This window comes from Terrapene carolina, unplaced genomic scaffold (assembly GCF_002925995.2).
Source record: "Terrapene carolina triunguis isolate 2854851 unplaced genomic scaffold, T_m_triunguis-2.0 Scaffold68, whole genome shotgun sequence".
Taxonomy (NCBI): domain Eukaryota; kingdom Metazoa; phylum Chordata; order Testudines; family Emydidae; genus Terrapene; species Terrapene triunguis.
This window is the reverse complement of record NW_020664419.1, coordinates 10,722,345-10,741,399: the sequence shown is the minus strand read 5'-3', so window position 1 is coordinate 10,741,399 and position 19,055 is coordinate 10,722,345. Positions and strand designations below refer to the sequence as shown.

The 19,055-nt window shown below is 49.1% G+C and overlaps 1 protein-coding gene across 2 annotated transcripts in view; it reads left to right on the top strand.

Moving 5' to 3' along the window:
- The window catches only part of FRMD4A (FERM domain containing 4A), a 266,873-nt gene that overhangs the window by 216,822 nt on the left and 30,996 nt on the right, over positions 1-19,055 (top strand). For both annotated transcript variants that reach the window (XM_026648647.1, XM_026648648.2), the window contains exons 13-14: positions 4,547-4,685; positions 13,602-13,743. In XM_026648647.1, the coding sequence (XP_026504432.1) occupies positions 4,547-4,685; positions 13,602-13,743 (281 nt within the window). The remainder of the gene's footprint in view (positions 1-4,546; positions 4,686-13,601; positions 13,744-19,055) is intronic.

The following is a 19,055-nucleotide window of genomic DNA, read 5'->3' as shown; positions in this document are numbered from 1 at the left end:
CCTGAGCGCCGGGCCGGGCCGCCCAAACCCCCGCCCCTCTCCCCCAGCGACACGCCACCGAAACAAACAAAAAAAACCCTCGAGCACCACCCTGCGAACAAAAACAAAAACACCGCGAGCGCCCCCCGCCACCCCAACCTTATAAGATTCCGCCCCAAGCACGTGCTTGGTCGGCTGGTGCCTGGAGCCGGCCCTGGTTACCACCCAGCCCTTTCTAAGCAAACACATTGATTCTTAAGATGAAAGTACACCTCTTCGCGACCCAATATAACACGAATTCGGATATAATGCGGTAAAGCAGTGGTTGGGAGGGGGCGGGGCTGCGCACTCAAAGCAAGTTCGATATAACCCGGTTTCACCTATAACCTGGTAAGATTTTTTGGCTCCCGAGGACAGCGTTATATCGGGGTAGAGGTGTATTACAGAGAAAACATAAAAACCAATAGAAGTTCCTGTATGCATGCCTGCTAAATGCTGACCAGAGGTCACCTGGCAGTCTTATGGGGACTCAGTAGGCCAAAGCCTCCCGACCCTTTCCAGGATTGGGGCTCCCCCCTTGGACAGAAGGTCCTGTCCGTTTGCTGGATCACAACACAGGCCCTGAGTCAGTTTCAGCTCAGGTTGTTGATCCAAAATTCCTTTCCTTGGCTGTTGTTCACAACCTCTGTGAAATTGCTTAATCACCCCCCAGACTGTTCTCAATTCCTGGAGGAGCTGTTGTCACCCTCCCCCATGGAGTGATGTACAATCCCTGGCTCACAATGCTACATAAGCAATACAATGAGATCTCCCAAAGATTTTGCAGGAAAGTGCCGTATCTGTCACCTGGGATAATAATGGTTCCAGATCAGAGGCAACCGGCTCTTAGCTAGAGGTGTGGGCAGCTCTGGTGTATTTCTCTTAGGGCTACTCTACATACAGTTTTTGTGCCAATGCGTATCTGTACAGCCACCCACCCTTATAAAGGGGCTTAGAGCAATATGGCTTATTTCTGTACATTCGTTAAAGCAGTACAAAAACTGTGTGTAAACCAGACCGTCCTGTCCCACTGGTCCTGTTCCTGGCCCCAGTTCAGCTAGGTACTTAAGCACATACCTAACTTTAGGTGCACGGGTAGTGCCATTGAAGCCAACAGAGCTATGAATGTGTTTAAAGTTAGGCACATGCTTAGGTACCCTGCTGAATCAGGAGCCCTATATTCCCTTACCCAGTCAGACACTTGGTCAGCAGTGAGTCCTGCGGAAGCCCGGCCATACCACAAACCAATCAAAGACCCACAGACACTCTAGACCCTAATGCAGAATGTGTCATTTAAGTTGGGACTAATCAGAGTTACTAAAAGAACAATCCAGAAAGGAAGGCAAGTAGTTATGAGACGTGAAGACAATATTAAATTTGCAACTCAATAGCATCCAGGAAAATATGGTCACCCATTATATCTGTGCACAGTCGAACCGCTCCTATCCCAAACTGCTGGCAATCTGAATTTAGGTGGTTTGGATCCCTGGCATGGAAAACCTCCCCATTCTTTTCCCTGTAACCTTTATTGAGTTGCATAAATGCCATGTCCTATATTCCATGTGGACTAGGCACTATATTGTGCAAATGATTTTTACTCTGTTAATTTTTCACTGTGTAGAATAGAAGCATGTTGAATATAAAAGCCAGACAGCACATATTTAATTCTAATGCCTTGTATCAAACTGCTGCTTCTAGTGTAAAACAGTAGCCCACATTGCACTGTCAGCTGGGAGTCCTGGATCCCGAAGGAACATATTTCAGATTCTAGTCTCCTGGCCGAGGGAGTGGGGTGGGGTGGACTTTTTCATGCTAAATTGCGTAGTCTGTGTGGGTGGGGACATGGCCAGAACAGTGCACTCTCAGCATTCCTTTTGAGTCAATCCAAACCAGAGTCTGTGTCAGCTTACCCACGCTCACAAGCAGCATAGTAAGGAAGGAGGGCTGTGTGTGTGTGTGTGGGTGAGTGGTTAATGCACGAGGCTGGAAGTCAGAAGGCATGAGTTCTAGTCCTTGCTCTGCAAATGACCTCCTCCTTTGGGCAAGTCATTTAACTGGGTCTCAGGCTATGTCTACACTACCACAGTAAGTCAACCTCAGTTACTCCACTCCAGCTATGTGAATAACGTAGCTGAAGTCGATGTAGCTTAGGTCGATTTACTGCAGTGTCTACACTGCGCTGGGTCAACGGGAGACACTCTCTCATCAACTTAACTTATTCTTCTCATTCAGGATGGAGACCCAGAGTCGACGGGAGAGCGATCTATGGTCGATTGGGCAGGTCTTCACCAGACCCGCTAAATCGACCCCTTGTGCGAAGATCCGGCTGTAGTGTAGACATAGCCTCAGTTTCCTCATCTGTTGATTGGGGCTAATAATACTTATTGGGGAAGAAGAGAAGCATTGAAAGGCTTCATTCATTCATAATTGTAGAGTGCTTTGAGATCCTTGGATGAAAGTCACTACAGAAATGTAAACTGTTATTCTCTACAGTAAGAGGAGGAAGAGATTAGGGGACTCATCTGAGGAAGACATTTCCAAGAGGTCAAAGCAAATAATTAAATCTGACCTCAATAGAACTACTCAGTGCTTAGAGTTAGGCACATGCTTAAGTACCTTGCTGACCTGGGCCCTGGATATATAAGGGGCTCAATTCACCAGTATGCTGTGGCTGCTTTGCATTACTAGACCAGCACAAAGCCTCCGGCGTGTGCCAGTGTGTCTGGGCCAAGGTGCTTAAATATAAAGCTACTAACAATAGAGGAGGGGCTCTCAACTCTGGATGTTTCAACTCCCAGGGAATCATGAACTGGTGGGAGAAGTTTGTGACCACCCTGCTAAGTGGGAGGGCATTTCCAGCTAGCTCCTGGCTCTGTGCAGGGGGGAGGGGGGAAGCGGTGGCAGTATGGAAAAGGCTGAGAACACTGGAATATAGGATAACACCGAAACATGATACCAACAGTCACAGCCTTTCACCTGGCTCCTGGATCATGCTGTTTCTCAGCCCTCTGAGTCTTCCACCCCTCGCCCCCCCATTACCTCTCACTGGATTCTTAACAGTGACCATGTGCCTTTTCGTGGGCACATTTAGTTGGAAAACTTTTAATCCCCCATTGTTTAATGCTTCTGATTTGGTTCTGTTATAAAAATATGCAGTTGAAATGGCCCCAGACACAACGGGTGCCGTGCTCTCCAAAGCCAAGCCTGGGCTGGCAGTTTCAGTTCTGGATCCGCAGGGTTTGGGATTTTGGGTTTTTTTCTCCCTGTAATTGTTCTTAGCTTAGTTTCAATTTTCCTTTGCAATTTGACTTTTTTTTTTCTGTGCCGATTTCTCAAGTTCCCACTTACGCAAAAAGAAATGAAATCAGGAGCACTCGAACACCGACAGATCTAGCATTTAATTGGAAGTGAAAGTTAGGATGCTGAAGAGCCAGTTAAAGCTGTAGCCAAGAGACAATGGAAGAGAGGGGGTCAGAGTGTGTGTGTGGGGGGGGAACCTGTGCTTCAGCAGGAAATCTTATCACCTCTGGGCATCAGAGAAAAATCCCCTTGCTCACTCTTGTCCATGGCACAGCTGCACACCCTCCCCACCCCTGCATACCACAGATTCCCCCCCTCACCACCCCATGTGTAGCACGGCTATACCACCTCACCACCCCCTGCACTGTGCATTGACACCCCCCACTACTGCACCACCTCGCTACCACCCTGCATTGCCCGGCCGCACACCATAGGCAAAAGTCCATGAAAATTAGTATCAGGTTTCTGTGTTATCCTAAAACAACGAGGAGTCCTTGCGGCACCTTAGAGACTAACAAATTTATTTGGGCATAAGCTTTCGTGGGCTAGAACCCACTGCATCAGCTGCATGAAGTGAAAAATACAGGAGCAGGTATAAATACATGAAAGGATGGGGGTTGCTTTACCAAGTGTGAGGTCCGTCTAACGAGATAAATTAATTAACAGCAGGATACCAAGGGAGGAAATACTGGCCTCCCCCACTACACCCAGCCAGTGTCAGGTAAAGGGACCCCTTTACCTGACCAAGTAGGGTTTTTTGTCAGGGAGGGTGCTGGACTTCATAGACTAGTGGCTTGATCCAAATCTTATGTCCAGGGAAGATGGAGATGCATACTTTTAAAAGCTTTGGACTTAGTGACTTCCAAAGGATGCGCAGTGCGTCAAAAGCAGAGCTTGGAAGAGAACCCAGGAGTCCTGACTCCAATCCAAACTCTGTCCACTAGACCATATTACCCCTGAGATGTTGTAATCACTATTAGTGCTTTTCAGCTCTTGCAGCTTGCAAGTCGATGTGTAACATAAAATGAAGGCTCAGTGACTGTAGGTGGCCATCATTTCCCTTCTGTGATTTTCCCTTAGCCCAGAATAATAAGGGGAGCAGCTTTTTCGGCACGGTCCTTGGTTTTATTCTGCAGCCCAGCCTGCTGTTTGATCATTTTTTTCCTTCTCCGTTTAGAGTCAGAGGAGACCCTGGCATAAACACAGCTCATTCTATCCTCTTGTCTAGGGCGTCTGTGACCAGGAGAACGTTTGGGCACAGTGGCATTGCCGTGCATACATGGTACGCCTGTCCTGCATTGATCAAGTCCATTTGGGCTATGGCCATTAGCCAGCACCAGTTCTACCTGGACAGAAAGCAGAGTAAGGTAAGATGCTCACCGGAAGGGGAGCGTGCCGTAGATGACTTCCGCTCACTCACCACATTTTCGACCTGCAGGTGGACTGCCTCATTCTGTGCTTCTAACAAAATGAGGGTGGAATGGCTTAAAATATTGTCGGTTTGTGCTAGAACAAGGGAGTTTGATTTCCCCAAAGGCCTGTCAGGTTGGGTCTGGGGGCTTAGTTGGAACAAACCAGAATAGCCAAATGTGACTGAGTTCCTCTCCGTATTGTTTCAGCGTATTCGCCATTTCTCAAAGGGATACCACCGTGAAGTCAGATCCGTTTCAAATAAATCAGTTAAAAGTACTTTCAGGTTCTACATCTGCCTCTGAGTCCCGCCCTCCCACCCTCCCACCAGTTCTGTGGTGTTAGAATCACACTTTCCTAGGGGAATCGTTTTTCTCCTCCCTTTTGTGGTGTGAAGGACAAACTGATTAACTGACCATATAAGTGAAACATTTAGGTCTTGTCTACAGTACACGGTTTTTGTTGACAAAACAGTGGAGGTGTACACACTGAAATGCTCTTCCTGCCAATAAAAACAACGAGGAGTCCAGTGGCACCGTAAAGACTTACAGATTTATTTGGGCATAAGCTTTTGTTTTTTACCCACGAAAGCTTATGCCCAAATACATCTGTTAGTCTTTACGGTGCCACCGGTCTCCTCGTTGTTTTTGTGGATATAGACTAACATGGCTACCCCTCTGATGCTTGACACTCCTGCCGACGTAACTCCCCTGCTAGGCCGACATAATAAAACCACCTCCACAAGAGGCGTAGGGCTTATGTTTGTGCAGTTAGGACGACCCAGTGTCTGTGTAGACATTGTGTTCCTTACGTCGGCTGTTGGCTGTCATTCTTGTCAATTCCATGGCTCCAAAGCCAGGCCCCGGGCTGCTGCCTGATCTCCGTTCCAAGCCAGCTGCCACCCAGGCTCCCGGCTTGGGCTGCTGCAAAGGCTCCCCGCTGCGAGCCCTGCTGCCCTCTGGGGTCCCTGCTCCCCGCTGGGAGCATGGCAGCGACTGGACTCCCAGTGCGGATCTCCTCGCCTCCGGGCAGCTTCCCCCGCCTCCTCCCCACTCCTGGCTGAAAGCCAGGTGTGAGATGCTCCGGAGGGCAGCTGGGCTCCCAGTGGGGAGCTGCTTGGCGCTGACAGCCCTTGCTCTTAGCCCCCCCACACTGCCTCTCTTCAGTTGGCGGAAGCACTCTGGTGAGGACATCAGCCACTGCAGTAATTAATGTGGTGGCTGTAAGTCAACCTAACACAGGTCGACTTACCTTTATAGTGTAGACATAGCCTACAAAGTGCTGTCCAATGTACAATGGAAACAACCTCAAAAAATAAAGAAGAGTGTATTTTCCCCCTCTAATCCCATTCAGTTATAATGTTAGGTGTACCCCCATCCTGGAAGAGCAGCAGGGGAATCATTTTCAGACAGACGTATGATTTTTAAACAGGTGATGTCCCTTTAAATATGAACATTGCTGGTGTAACAAAGCTTGGAGGCACTGTAGGAATTGTCTAGTTGGGGGCACCAGATTCTTGAACCCTCATCTGCTCTCCCCTCGTTCCCCAGGAAGTTCCAAATATTCATATCCTTTGCGCCCCACTTCCAGGGAGATGTGCTCAATCCTTTCATCTTCTGGCTTTATTTCCCCCACTTCCAGCACTAGAGCTTTGCCTTCCAGGTGGACATCATGGGCAGCTGCACTTTCCTCACCTCCCTACGCAGCTGTGAATAGGAGAAACCTGTATATAGCCTGGGACATTAGAGCCTGTGGGAACTTTCAAAGTGCCTAGCTCTTTTTAAAAATCAGAAGCAACCGACAAACAAAAGCAGATTCCCCTCCCCTTGGTGGGAGGGTGGGTTTTGAGTGTCAGGAACTTCTCATGGCTAGCTTCTTTTGTTGCCAGCAGATTGTGTTTCAGCTTGTGAGTGTGCATCTGATCTCTCTCTCTCACGCCCACGGGAACACCGCCCACCAGCCATCATCAGTCAATCAGTCATGTTTGTGACCCTGTCAAAGTGCTTTGTCACAATAATCCCAGCTGTCATGCTATTGCTTTGATGTTAATACGCACAAATATTTTTGTCCCTTTTCTCTTTTAGCCTGTTGTCCCCATCTTTAAGGGACATTGCCAAGACTGATGTATAAACTTCTCATCTGGGCCCATTTAAGTTTCATTGATCTGCTTGATAAGTCCTGCTGATCCAAGTGTTGTTCCTGGGTGTGTTTGTTTTGTGAAACCAGCAATGGACACCCCAAAGTGGAGCTGTGAGATACTTGATGGCTTCTGTTCTTACGGTTTTTTGTTCACATGGGTTTGCACCCCTTTAAATTTCACTCTGAGGGCTTGTCTACACCACGCAGCTTTAAAAGTCAGCGTGTGTAAACGCTCTTTTTCGGTACTTTGTCTGCACTTTTGCCGACAAAATACTTCCAGCCCCGCGAGCGGCGTTAGCATTGTCGGCAGGACAAAGCCACGTTCACACTGCGACTTGCGTCGGCAAAACTTTTGCCGACAACTTTGCAGTGTAGACAAGCCCTCAGTTGCAGCTTTAGATTAATCCCAACTTGAAAGCAAAACGTACAGGACTCCCTGGTTTTGCATCAAAACTTGTCATTTCACATGGTTTTGACAAAAGACAATAAACCTGCTGAAACTTGCTCAAAACTGGGCCCAGATTGGTCCTAGCAATTGAGATGAGATTAGATGCAGCACTGTATGACACAATACATTCTGACAAACCAGGCTTGAATTCTGAGTTCATAACAAAACCTGAAACCAAGCAAGTCCTGCATCTTTTCAGATGTTGCTCTGATGTTTGGCACAGCTCTGCTTGCAAAGTCAATCTGCTGGATTTAAAAAACAAAATAAATAATATGCATTGGTTTTGAGCACTTACAGCAAAACCGATCCACATCTTTTGTTCACAATCCTATGCACAATTGAGCATTTTGCCAGTCCATGGAGACCCTGAACTCTTACTGCTGCTGTTTCTATCTGCTCTGTTCTGGAATTCAAGCAGAATGTGGAAATTTACAAGACTTCCAGCGCTCTGAATGAACTCTTCAGGGTGCAAAATTCTTGTCCGTTCCCCTTTTTTCTGCACAGAGCAGACAAACTCAGCAAGGCAAAGAGCCATGTCTATGCACTGGTGACTACACTAAGTCAGTCAAACGTTTTCCCTATTGGCCCCAAGAGACTTGTTTTTGTAGGACTTTCTGATAACACAGATGCTCTTGAATGCAATAGGGCTCTCCAGTTGCATGGAGCTTAAATGAGTTAAATTGTCAGAAAAGATGAGAGAGATTCTAAATGTCCCGTTGAAACACACGCAGCACAAAATCCTTCGGCACAAGTGAGAAGGCCAAACTGATCCATGGTGTCAATCCATCCCTCGTGCCACTGCAGGTTCCGTAGACCATCTGACCTCATTGGAAGGGCACCATTGATCTTAAAAACTGCTTTGAAATTAATCCCCAATGAGCAAGTCTCCCTCCAAAGAAATGAGACTTGCCAGGTCTGTGCAATGATTCATTAAACATTTTCAGAATTGGGGGACTGGATGGCCCAGGGGAGTGGCAATGGGATATAGTCTCGCCTTTAACTGCTGGGCTGCCTGTACGAATCCAGCCCAGGCCTCCTAGCTAGCTGTTCAGTGGCCTCTGTGAAATGAGTTAATTGATTTGAGTCCTGTTCCCTCCAAAGAACAAAAAGCCCATAAGTTAATCGTCATCATTGTAAGGCAGCTGAGAAGCCAAGGATAGAAGCAGTGTAGAAACTAACCCCTTCTCCTTTATAGACGTTTTCCCTCTAGGTACGTTAGTGAGTCCTATCCAAACCTGTTAACGTTAACAGGAGTCTTTCCTCTGACTTCAGTGGGCTTTGGATCAGGCCTTTCACTGGGGAAGCTTGCACGGCCTGTTCTCAGTTGTACTTGCTGTTGTCTGAATGAGTCGCGGACTTCAGGCTCCAGGAACTTCTGGCCAGGGTCTTTATCAGCACTAACTTTACACACGCACATACAAAGGAGGGCATGTTCCCATCAACTAGCTGGATCTGCGTGCCAGTAAGGGACTGTACCATCCAGTGTTACTGCCTCTGCTCAGCATTGTTCTATAAGTACATTAGCCAGTGCGCAGTCTGATAGATGGGCCCAGTTTCTATCCTGATTTACACCCTGGAGATCAGTGGGGTTGGCCCACAGTGCTTCTCATTGAAGTTGTAATACAAATGCTGTATGAGGATAAGAAGCCACGAACGTGTGAATAGATCAAAGACTTGTCACTCCTGAAAATCAGACTAGTAGGCAGCCAAATATCAAGCAGGTCCTGCCCAGGCGCATGGTCAGTAACTGGACAGGCAGTTCAGACAAAATAAGAAGTGACCTGACCCACCAGCTAGAACTGGAATTCAACCTTCAAAAGTTGTTAAAAATATTGTTCAGTTTCACGTGCCTCAGCACTTCTTGGTTTTGACCCGAAACAGCAAGGCCAAGATGCTGAACGACTGTCCCCCCCCCATGTTTCTTACCTGAGGTGATGCAGGTACTATTGGAGAGGAAGGCTGAATGGCTAGGAGGCTCGGCTAGGCATTGAGAGATCTAGGTTCAATTCCACTCCAGAGGTTTTTTGTGACCTTGACAAGTCACTTAGGGCTGAATGCTCAAAAGGAGCCTAACTCCTTTTGAGCGTTCAGTCCGTAATCTCTCTGTGCCTCAGGTCCCCATCTGTAAAATGGGCTTAATAGCAGTTCCCTATCTCACAGCGGTGTTATGGGGTTAAATATGTTAAAAAGGGTGAGGTGCTCAGATATTACAGTAATGAATGTCACATAAATACCTAAGATAGATAGAGGATGTGTGACTAGTAATACTTCTCTAGCACCTTCCATCTGAGGATCTCAAAGCACTATGTTTACATATAGTCATGAATTAAGCCTAAAACCCGCCTTGAAGTAGGGATCCATTTTATCCCCTTTATTATTCCACAGATGTGGAAACTGAGGCAGAGAGGTTAAGTGACTTGCCCAAGGTCACATGGCAAATTAGTAAGAGCCAAAAATGGAGCACAGAACTCTCCTTTCCCTGTGCTAGACCATGCTTCCTTCCTTCACCTATCTAAACTATCTGAACTTTTTCAGAGTGCAAAGCAGGCTGGATATCTCCAAGGAACAGATTTTCTTGCAAGATTTCTAGGATTCCCTGTTTTCATTCCAGTGGGTACAAGCAGCCTAGCTTTTGGGTGCCTGTCCAAAGCAGACTTCCAAACATTGTGAACAGTTGCCATTTGAAAACATTAAGGCCAAACAATAGTACCCCTCCTAACCTGGGGGAGGAATTACTCACCCAAGTAGTCCTACTGCATCAAATGGGTCTGCTAATGTACATGCCCACCAATGGAAGTACAGGTTCCACAACTGGGCCCAAAAATGAAACATGAAATGAAGGTTTTCAGGCCAGTGGCAAATCCCGGATTGTTCGGCACAGTGTGACACCAGTTCTCTGAGTTAATAGAAACTCCAGGTTAACCAAAGGTCAGCATGTCCTTGGGGTTGCATTACTTGAAGCTCCACACAGCAGTGAAGGTTCAGGTTCTTATGAGCTGGGCCCGGGCACCCAGCTGTCTGAAACCAGGATTTTACAAAGTGTTCAGATGGGAAGCCTTCCCCGAGATCTTTATAAAACTGGGGGTTAGCTGTTAAAAGAACATTAGGTTCAAAACTACAGTAACTCCTCACTTAACGTTGTAGTTATGTTCCTGAAAAATGTGACTTTAAGCAAAACGATGTTAAACGAGTCCAATTTCTCCATAAGAATTAATGTAAATGGGGTGGGGGTTAGGTTTCAGGGAATTTTTTTTCATCAGACAAAAACTGTATTATATATAATACATCCCCCCCGCCCCTTCGCCCCCCTACACACACACAGAGGGAGTTTAAGTTTTAAACAAACAATTTAATACTGTACACAGCAATGATGATTGTGAAGCCTGGTTGAGGTGGTGAAGTCAGAGGGTGGGATATTTCCCAGGGAATGCCTTACTGCTAAATGATGAACTAGCATTCGGCTGAGCCTTCAAGGGTTAACACATTGTTAATATAGCCTCACACTCTACAAGGCAGCAGGAATGGAGGGAGGAGAGACAGCATGGCAGACAGAGACACACACCCTGTGTGTGGGAGAGAAAGAGAGATGCGCATTGCCCCTTTAAGTACGCTGATACCACATTCTAAGTACATTGCCTTTAAAAAGATCAGGAAGTTGAGACAGCAGCTGCCGCCAGCTCTCTCTGTCCTGAGCCCTGTTGTGTCTCCCCCCTGCTCTATACGGAGAAGGGGCAAGTGAGGGGCAGGAGTAGGGGGATGGGGACACCTGACATTAGTCCCCCTCTTCCCCCCTCCCCTCACAGCAAGGGCAGGAGCAGCACTTGTCAGTGGGGGGAGAGACAGCTGAACTGCCGGCAATTGGTAGCCTGCTGGGCAGCTGCTGCACAGGGAACTTCGGGGAGTAGGGAGCTGATAGGGGGGCTGCCAGTCCACCCTGGTTCCAAGCCCCCACCAGCTAGCTGCAACGGGCTGCTCTTCCTGCAAGCAGTGGACAAAGCAAGCGGCTGCCAAGCAACTTTATAAGGGAGCATTGCGCAATTTTAAATGAGCATGTTGCCTAATTGATCAGCAACAAAACAACGTTAACCAGGACGACTTTAAGTGAGGAGTTACTGTAGTCTGAAAGAAAAACCAGTTTCCATAGCGGAGGCTGAATAGCAGCTCTCAGGGCCATGTCCAGCATGCTCAAATCACATCCAATTGGGTTCTTTTTGGTGTAGGAATTTCTGTTTGCTTAGCCTGGCTTTTTAGTTTATTTAGTGGATTTAATAACCAACATACAGAATAGGATTCAAGACATAAGCCCAATACTGGGTTTACAATAGCGCTGTGGTGGTGGGCCCACAGTCACAAGGGGCCCCGGCGCCCAGACCGTGGCCCTGCACCCCGCACGCCGCCCACGAGACCCTGCCCCTGCTCAGCCTCTTCCCCACGAGACCCCACTCACTCCTCTCCACCCCCTTCTCCCCCAGTCCCCTGTTCACTCCTCTCCTCCCCCTCCTCCCTGTGTGAGTGGCGGGTGGGACCTTTGGGGGGAAGAGGCTAAGCAGGGACAGGGCCTCAGAGGGAACAGGCCAAGTGGGGGCAGGACCTCGGGACGGAGCACGGGGTGGGGCCACTCTCCGGGCGCCAGGGCCCACAAAAGATTAATCTGGCCCTGCATAAGCCAGTCCTTAATTGAAGGGGGGGAAGAAACTTTCCACATGGGCTGATTCTTCCATAACTGCCTGCTGTGGGGTTTCTTGCACATTTCTCTAAAGCAGTGGTTCTCAAACAGGTCCTCGGACCCCTGGGGGTCTGCAAGGGTACTCCAGGGAGTCCGCGAGCCCCTGCTGATCAACTCCTCCCCCTCCCTCCCAGTGCCTCCTGCACGCCGCAGAACAGCTGTTCTGCGGCGTGCAGGAGGCGCTGGGAGGGAGGGGGAGAAGCAGGACGGGGTGCGCTCGGGAGGGGGCGGAAAGAGGCAGGGCGGGGATGGAGCCTTGGGGGAAAGGGTGGAGTGGGAGCGAGTTCTGGGACTGAGCACCCCTGGGAAAAACTAGAAGCCGGCTTGGGGGAGGGGGTGTCCATGAAAAATTTTAAATCAAAATGGGGGTCCTCGGATTACTAAAGTTTGAGAACCACTGCTCTAAAGCATCTGGAACTGGGCCCTATCAGAGACAGGATACGTAACTAGACTGACCATTGGCAATCTGGCAATTCCTATTGTAAGGTAGATGAGGTGGGTATTCTAGACACAAGAATTGCCTAAAATTGTCATGTACTTACAAAACACTGCTAGGATCTAGGGATTGTCTTCACTGCAGCATCACTCATGATATACTTCGAGTGTTGGCCCTAACCCACCTCCTGTCCACATGCAGATATCTCCAGCTTGAACTAAGTGGTGCTTTCAACTCCAGCTAGCTGGCCCATCTGGGGTGTGGGCAGGTTGAAAGCTCTAGTGCTGCTGACCCTAGCGCTAGTAATGCAGTGGGGATGCAGCTACCAGCTGCAACTCAAGTTAGCACAACTCATCGGCTGCTAATCCAATGGCTCCGCTGATCCAGTCCCGCTGTGCTGCTAGTCAAAGCCCTCCAGGTGGCCACTCTCCGCCGAAGTGGGCTAGTGGAGTAACTCCAGCTCACCACTGCAGTAAAGACAAGCCTGTAGTCTGCACAACCGTTGTAAAGGACTGAGGCCTTGCATTGCTTTCTGTTGTAGAGCTTTATACAGCCCTGCAGGGTGAAGTCCTCTATTCTTAACAAATAGATCATGGGCGCCACATTTTCCTACCAATGTTCCCAACCCTTATTATGTAGGGACCGTGTGGGGGCATAAGGAAAGCTTTGTGCTCATTCAGGCCCAGCTACAAAGCTGACTGCCGCCAATGGAAAGAGTCCTGATGACTTTAGTGGGCACTGGATGGCTTCTGCACTGAGGCTACCCAGCAAGAAGGATGCTAATTATGTTGGCATTTTTGGTGGTTTTCTTACTGTAGCTCTTAACATTCAGATTCTCTGGATGTGGTTCTTTGATTTAAGGGCCAGGAACAGGGGAAGGGAGTCCCTGGCAATGCAGAGATATTAACGAACCAAGAAGCAATGGCAGAATTGCCCCCAGATTCTAAACACAACAAGGGCAGTAGACAACGTGGGCATTCGAGTGCCAGTTTCCTTCCATTCTTGGAAAATAATCTGAGTAGGCTTTTGAGGGCCTGTTTCCTGTTGTGGTGAAATGATTCTTTGCTTCTGTGACACTTAAAGAAACGCCAGACTGTAAACCACAGCTCTGTGTCTATTCCCAGTCCAAGATTCATGCTGCGAGAAGCCTAAGTGAAATCGCTATTGACCTGACTGAAACTGGAACGCTGAAGACTTCAAAACTAGCCAACATGGGAAGCAAAGGCAAAATTATCAGCGGCAGCAGTGGCAGTCTTTTGTCATCCGGTAAGTCCTTTTCCTTGTAACTGCATGCGAAATACGGGTTCCTGCCCCTCTGCTGGAGAAAAGAGGAAGATGTAGCTTTGTATTAGCTTAGAGCCGTCAGGTGAGGTGAGGGGCCCTTCAGAAATGAATCTGACATTAACAAGATTCTTTCTTTCAGCTTCTGTCTCTCTGGGTATGTGATACCTGTCTCTCATCCCCCACCTCACCACCACCACCCAACAAGAGATCCAGGCTCCAATGTGACCCCATTCCCATCCTCACTGCTAGTTTCCTCTTTCTCCCCAAGATGCCATCTCCAGTCTTCTCAGCTCCCCTGCTGCTACCTGACCTATCCCCACACCCTGCTCCCCCAAATCCCTCACGCACCCACCTCCCTACGGCTACCCAGCCTATCTCTCACGACCTCCATCAGCCGTTGCGGCTCATTTGGGAAGCGCATGCTGGGGGATTAAAGAGGGCTCCTAGTAGGAGAAAGGCAGAATCTCCTCTAGAGATTCTGCACTGATTCTGCCTTGCCTCTTAGCCACTGAAATTCATTCTCCATCTTCCAGCTAGTGCCCCCTGCTCATCTGGCCTCTCAGCTCCCCAAAGAGCCAGTTTCCAGGCTCTGTTTGCCTAGAAACTGCCTAGTGTCCCAAGTTTTATAAGGTTTCTTTGTGTGGAAAATGCTTAGATGCTTCTGTCAAGATGTTCAGTGTGTAACAGGCTGCAGGGCGAAGGGGAGCTGGAAGCTGTCGTTTCCAGCTCAAGTAGACATACCTGTGCTGGCTCTGATTGAGCTAGTGGGTTCAAAATAGGAATGTAGCGGCATGAGGGATTAGACCCCCCTTTGTTTGGCTTCTTTATAAAGTGGAATCATCAGTAGTTATGGCAGAAGCCAAACAGGGATGCCTGTCAAAGGGATTCCACCACTGGGGACTGGGAGTCAGGAGCCTGAGGTCTATTCATAGGCAACTGGTGAAAATATTCTTTGCAGGCAGCAGAGCCCACCCTGCACTCTCCCCGCAGCTCTGGCCCATTGGCCCTCGCTGCTTGGCAATTCGGAGGAGCTCACCACAGTGTCATCTGAGGCATGTATCCACGCTCAGGCAAAATCCTCCATCCGCAATGCCCCACACTGCCCCCTTCCTGGCCCTGGCACTGCCAGACAGACACAGGGCCTCAAGATCTCTACCATCCCCGGGACTCCCCTTCTACCCTCCATCACCTCAGAGTCCTCCCCCTATCCTTGGACTCCCCTTCTCCTCCCCATAACCACAGATCTCCCCACTTCTCTGGGACTCCCCTTCTCCCCCCCCCCCCCATCACCTCAGGGTCTCCCCTCCTCCTCTGGGACTCTCCTTCTCCCATACCAGCACCAGGATCTCCCCCCTCCTCCAGAATTCTCCTTTTCCTATATCCCCGTAGGATCTCCCCCTTCCTCCTGGGACACTCCTTTCCCCCCATTTCCCTCCGGGACTCCCCCTTCCCCTGGGACCGTAGGTGCTGAAACTAGGGGTGCTGGGGGTGCTGCTGCACCCCCTGGCTAGAAGTAGCAATAACAACCAAATACATGGTTTCCGCCTTCAGCACCCCCACTATAAAAATTGCTCCAGCACCACTGCCTGGGATGCCCCTTTCCCCCCATCCCTTCAGGACCTCCCCCCATCTCCTGGAATTCCCCTCCCCCCTCCTCATCCCCTCAGGATCTCCCCCATCCCCTCAGGACCTCTCCCCATCCCCTCAGTATCCCCTTCCTTTGGTCTGGGACTCTCCCCTCCAGTCACCTCAGGATCCCTTCCCCATGCCTGGGACTCCTGCCCTGTCTCATCAAACCTTCCCTGGAGGCACCAGTCAAGAGCCAGCACCCCCTGGGGACTGAAGAATCTAGGTCCACCTTCCAGGAATCCAGCAAGCGGGCAGGACCCACACCCCATGACACCCCATCCTGCCCCTGGACCCACTAGACATGGGGCTTCTCCTGCTGATCTGGGCATGCACACGGGCAGCAGGGTGGCTCAAAAATAGATTTGGGAGGGTTGAGTCCGCTCTAGCCCTAACCACCTGCTGCCTATGGGTCTATTCCTGGTTCCACCACTTCCTGCCTGCGTGAGCTGGGCAAATCTCTTAACCCCTCTGTGCCTCAACTTTACCATCTGTACAGCAGTGATCACGTACCTCCTAGGAGTGGTGTGAGGGCTAATGGTTTGTAAAGGGCTGCAAACTCCTCGGAAGAAAAGCTCGCTGGGAGTGTAAAGCATTATTATCACAATGATGGGTCATTTAAGTGAAGTGTAGAAGACGTCACTTAGACTCATTAAAATCCATAAGAATGGAAACATGTGACATGAGAGAAGGCTCTTTTCATAATTACAGAGGGAAATGTACCCTCTGAAGACCACAGCCTACAGAACCAAATCCATACTGACTCTATACATCAACTATGCAGCAGTATGTCCTCTGTGGCTAGCTTGAAATTCCTCAAAAACAGGCAATAAGAGTTACGTTTTAAGCTGGCTGCGGTCGAGAACAACTTGTTTTGGAATTCTCTTCCTAGCCTGTGAACAGAGAGGCCTTTCTGTTTCTCCTGTCCCTCGGGACGCAGTGCACAATTCACTGTTTGTGCCAAGTGTCCGTTCAGGGCATTGCAGTGGCTGGGCAGTTTCTTGTGTGGTGTTGGGTTGTTGGAGTTCTTTGTTTATTTGGCTCTCCCACTGCTGAAAGCAAATAACGTCAAGTAGCCCAGGAAATGTGCTAAGAGCCCCTCCAGAGATCCCAGCCCTGCTGGCAGCATTCCCAATGCGGTGTTTGTGTTAGTATGCTGACTTTCAGCCTCACTCCCATACCGAGGAATTCAGAGTGCCGGATTCTGTGCTCACACCAGTCTTGACTCCATTGACTTCACTGGGTTAGCCCTGATTTTCACAGGTGGAAGTCAGGAGAAAATCTGGCCCCAAAACATCTTTAGGCGAAATCCTGATCTCGATTACACCAGTGTAAACCCAGAGCAACCCCACTGACAGCAGATCTTTTGCCCGTTATTTTGTACACCCTGCTTAAAACCCAGTCAGCCTGGATAAGTTTGGAGTGTTGGGTTTACATGTTCAGTAGGCTTGCCATGGTGACGGAGAGCATGCGGAGTTAAATGACCTGGGGCTGGGCAGGTGGTTCAGATGGATCCAGCTGCAGTTGAGTGTACGCCTAAAACCCAGGCGTATGTGAATTGGCTTTGGTGACGGTTTATGCTGTGCTCCCGGTGTGACCAGCTGGAACGTCAGCTTCCAGCTGCCCTGTTAGAGACCTGTACTCAGAGCCAGCTTTTGGGATCCACCAAACCTATGATCAAAGGCCCCTCATATTCAGGACAGTCTCCGATTTAACAGAGGGCTCTGGAGCTCGCTACTGTCTGGTGGCTGCAGCTGTGAGGCCTTAGCTAATGAAGGAGGGGAGAGACAAAGGGGATCTGTAGGAAGGAGGAGCGTTTTAGAGGACTTTGGGTCCCCAAGAATGATCTAGCCCAGGGTTCCTAAGAACCCAACACTGATCCCACGTGCACGCTGGGAAGCCATAACTGCTGCCAAGGGGGGAGGAGCAGGTTGGCTGCTTATGGCTGACCCATGAGAATTATTTGTATTACTGTAGCACCTACTCATGGCCCTGACCCCATTGTGCTAGATCCTGTACAAACACAAAACCCCCCGTGCTGCAGGAGCTCGTTCTTCTCTGCAGGGAAGAGTAGGCAGCTTGGGGCTGGATCCAGAACCCAATGTAGTGAGTGGGAAGACACCACTCACCTCAGCAGGCTCTGGATCAGACCCCTGGTTGCTTCCTTCTGTGCCCGTCGAGCCCATTCCATTAACGAGGGCTGAAGTTTGGGTTTACTCAACTTTCTGATAAGCACAGAAACTTTGCTGGGTTCATCTCTCCTTCGAGTCAGACTGATCAAGCCCCTAACCATTGCTTAATGTGAGCAGACTAGAACTGGGAGTGCAACGGTCACGGCTGCTCAGCGCATTCCCCGGGCTGCCCCCAAACGTTTTGCATTTCCTCCCTTTGTGCTGACGATTATTAATACATGATCCTAGCCATGATGTGTTATTGTTGTCGCTGAGGGCTACCATTTATGGATCTCAAGAGAATGAGAGTTGAGTGAGGCCGCTGTAAATTTCCAGACTATAAATACCTGGAGTTATCATGAATCACGGGGAAAATAGAAAATGTTTCTCTTTTTCACTGCTAGACCCTCTTTCCTGCTCCTTGTTTTTCTCTCCTCTTTTCCTTGGAGTTTCTTCAGGTCTTCCCCTAAGTTCCCTCTCCTCAGCTGGCTCCTCCTAAAGGAACAAGCCAAAAACCACGGTGAGAAGCCCAGATTGACACTGCCAAGTGTCCCCTGGTTTTATGTAGCTGACACATGAAACCACAAATTATTATTATTTATTATAGCAACACATAAAAGTCCCAACTGAGCTGGGGCACCCATTGTGCTAGGTACCATCTAAAGACATTGGGAGAGACGCTCCCTCCCTGAAGAGCTTACAGTCACAATAAACAGGACAGACAAGGGGTGAGTGGAGAAACAGAGGGCAAGTCAGCCGCAGAGTCAGGAATAGAACCCAGGACTCCTGACTCCCCAGCCAGTGCCCCCATCCACTAGATCATGCTGCCTCTCTCCTTATGAGTCTTTGATGCAAACCTGTAAGTTAAATGTCTGACTCCCATCTGCACTTTTAGAACATCTCCCATGAACCTTGGCCCGTCTTTTGAGCAGAGAAAGGCCTCAACCAAAATCCTGGACCAACCAGTGAACAGAGCCGAGTTCAGGGCTCAAACCTCTCTCTGCAGAGCATCGTGCTGAATCAGAATACCCTGAAGTTTGGGCCAGGGTCTGACCTGGATTTGGAACCTAACATTTAGGGCTGTTTGGATATGAAGTGTTAGTTCTGTCAATGGTAGAGATGTGAGGTCTGGTTCTGATCTCACTCTGGTTTAAAGCAGGAGTAAATGCAGTGAAGTCAACAGAGATACAGCCATGTAAAGGAGATCAGACAAGGCCCATGACCTTCAAATCAAGGGTTTTGATTTGGGTCTATCACTGGTTTAACTCAACAGTTTGCAATTTAACATGAATCCAGATGAGCATGGCATTATTCTTGGGTTTGTAATGAAAGTTTGCACTGCTCTGACCATGTCTCCCTGTCAGTGGGCTACCATGCATCAGTGTGGGCTTGATCCTGCAGTCCCCTCTACCTGTAGAAGTCCCATTCATTTCAATGGGAGGTTGGTGAGCAGAGGAGAGCTTGTAGGAGTAGAGAAGAGGTATACTTTTGCTTTAT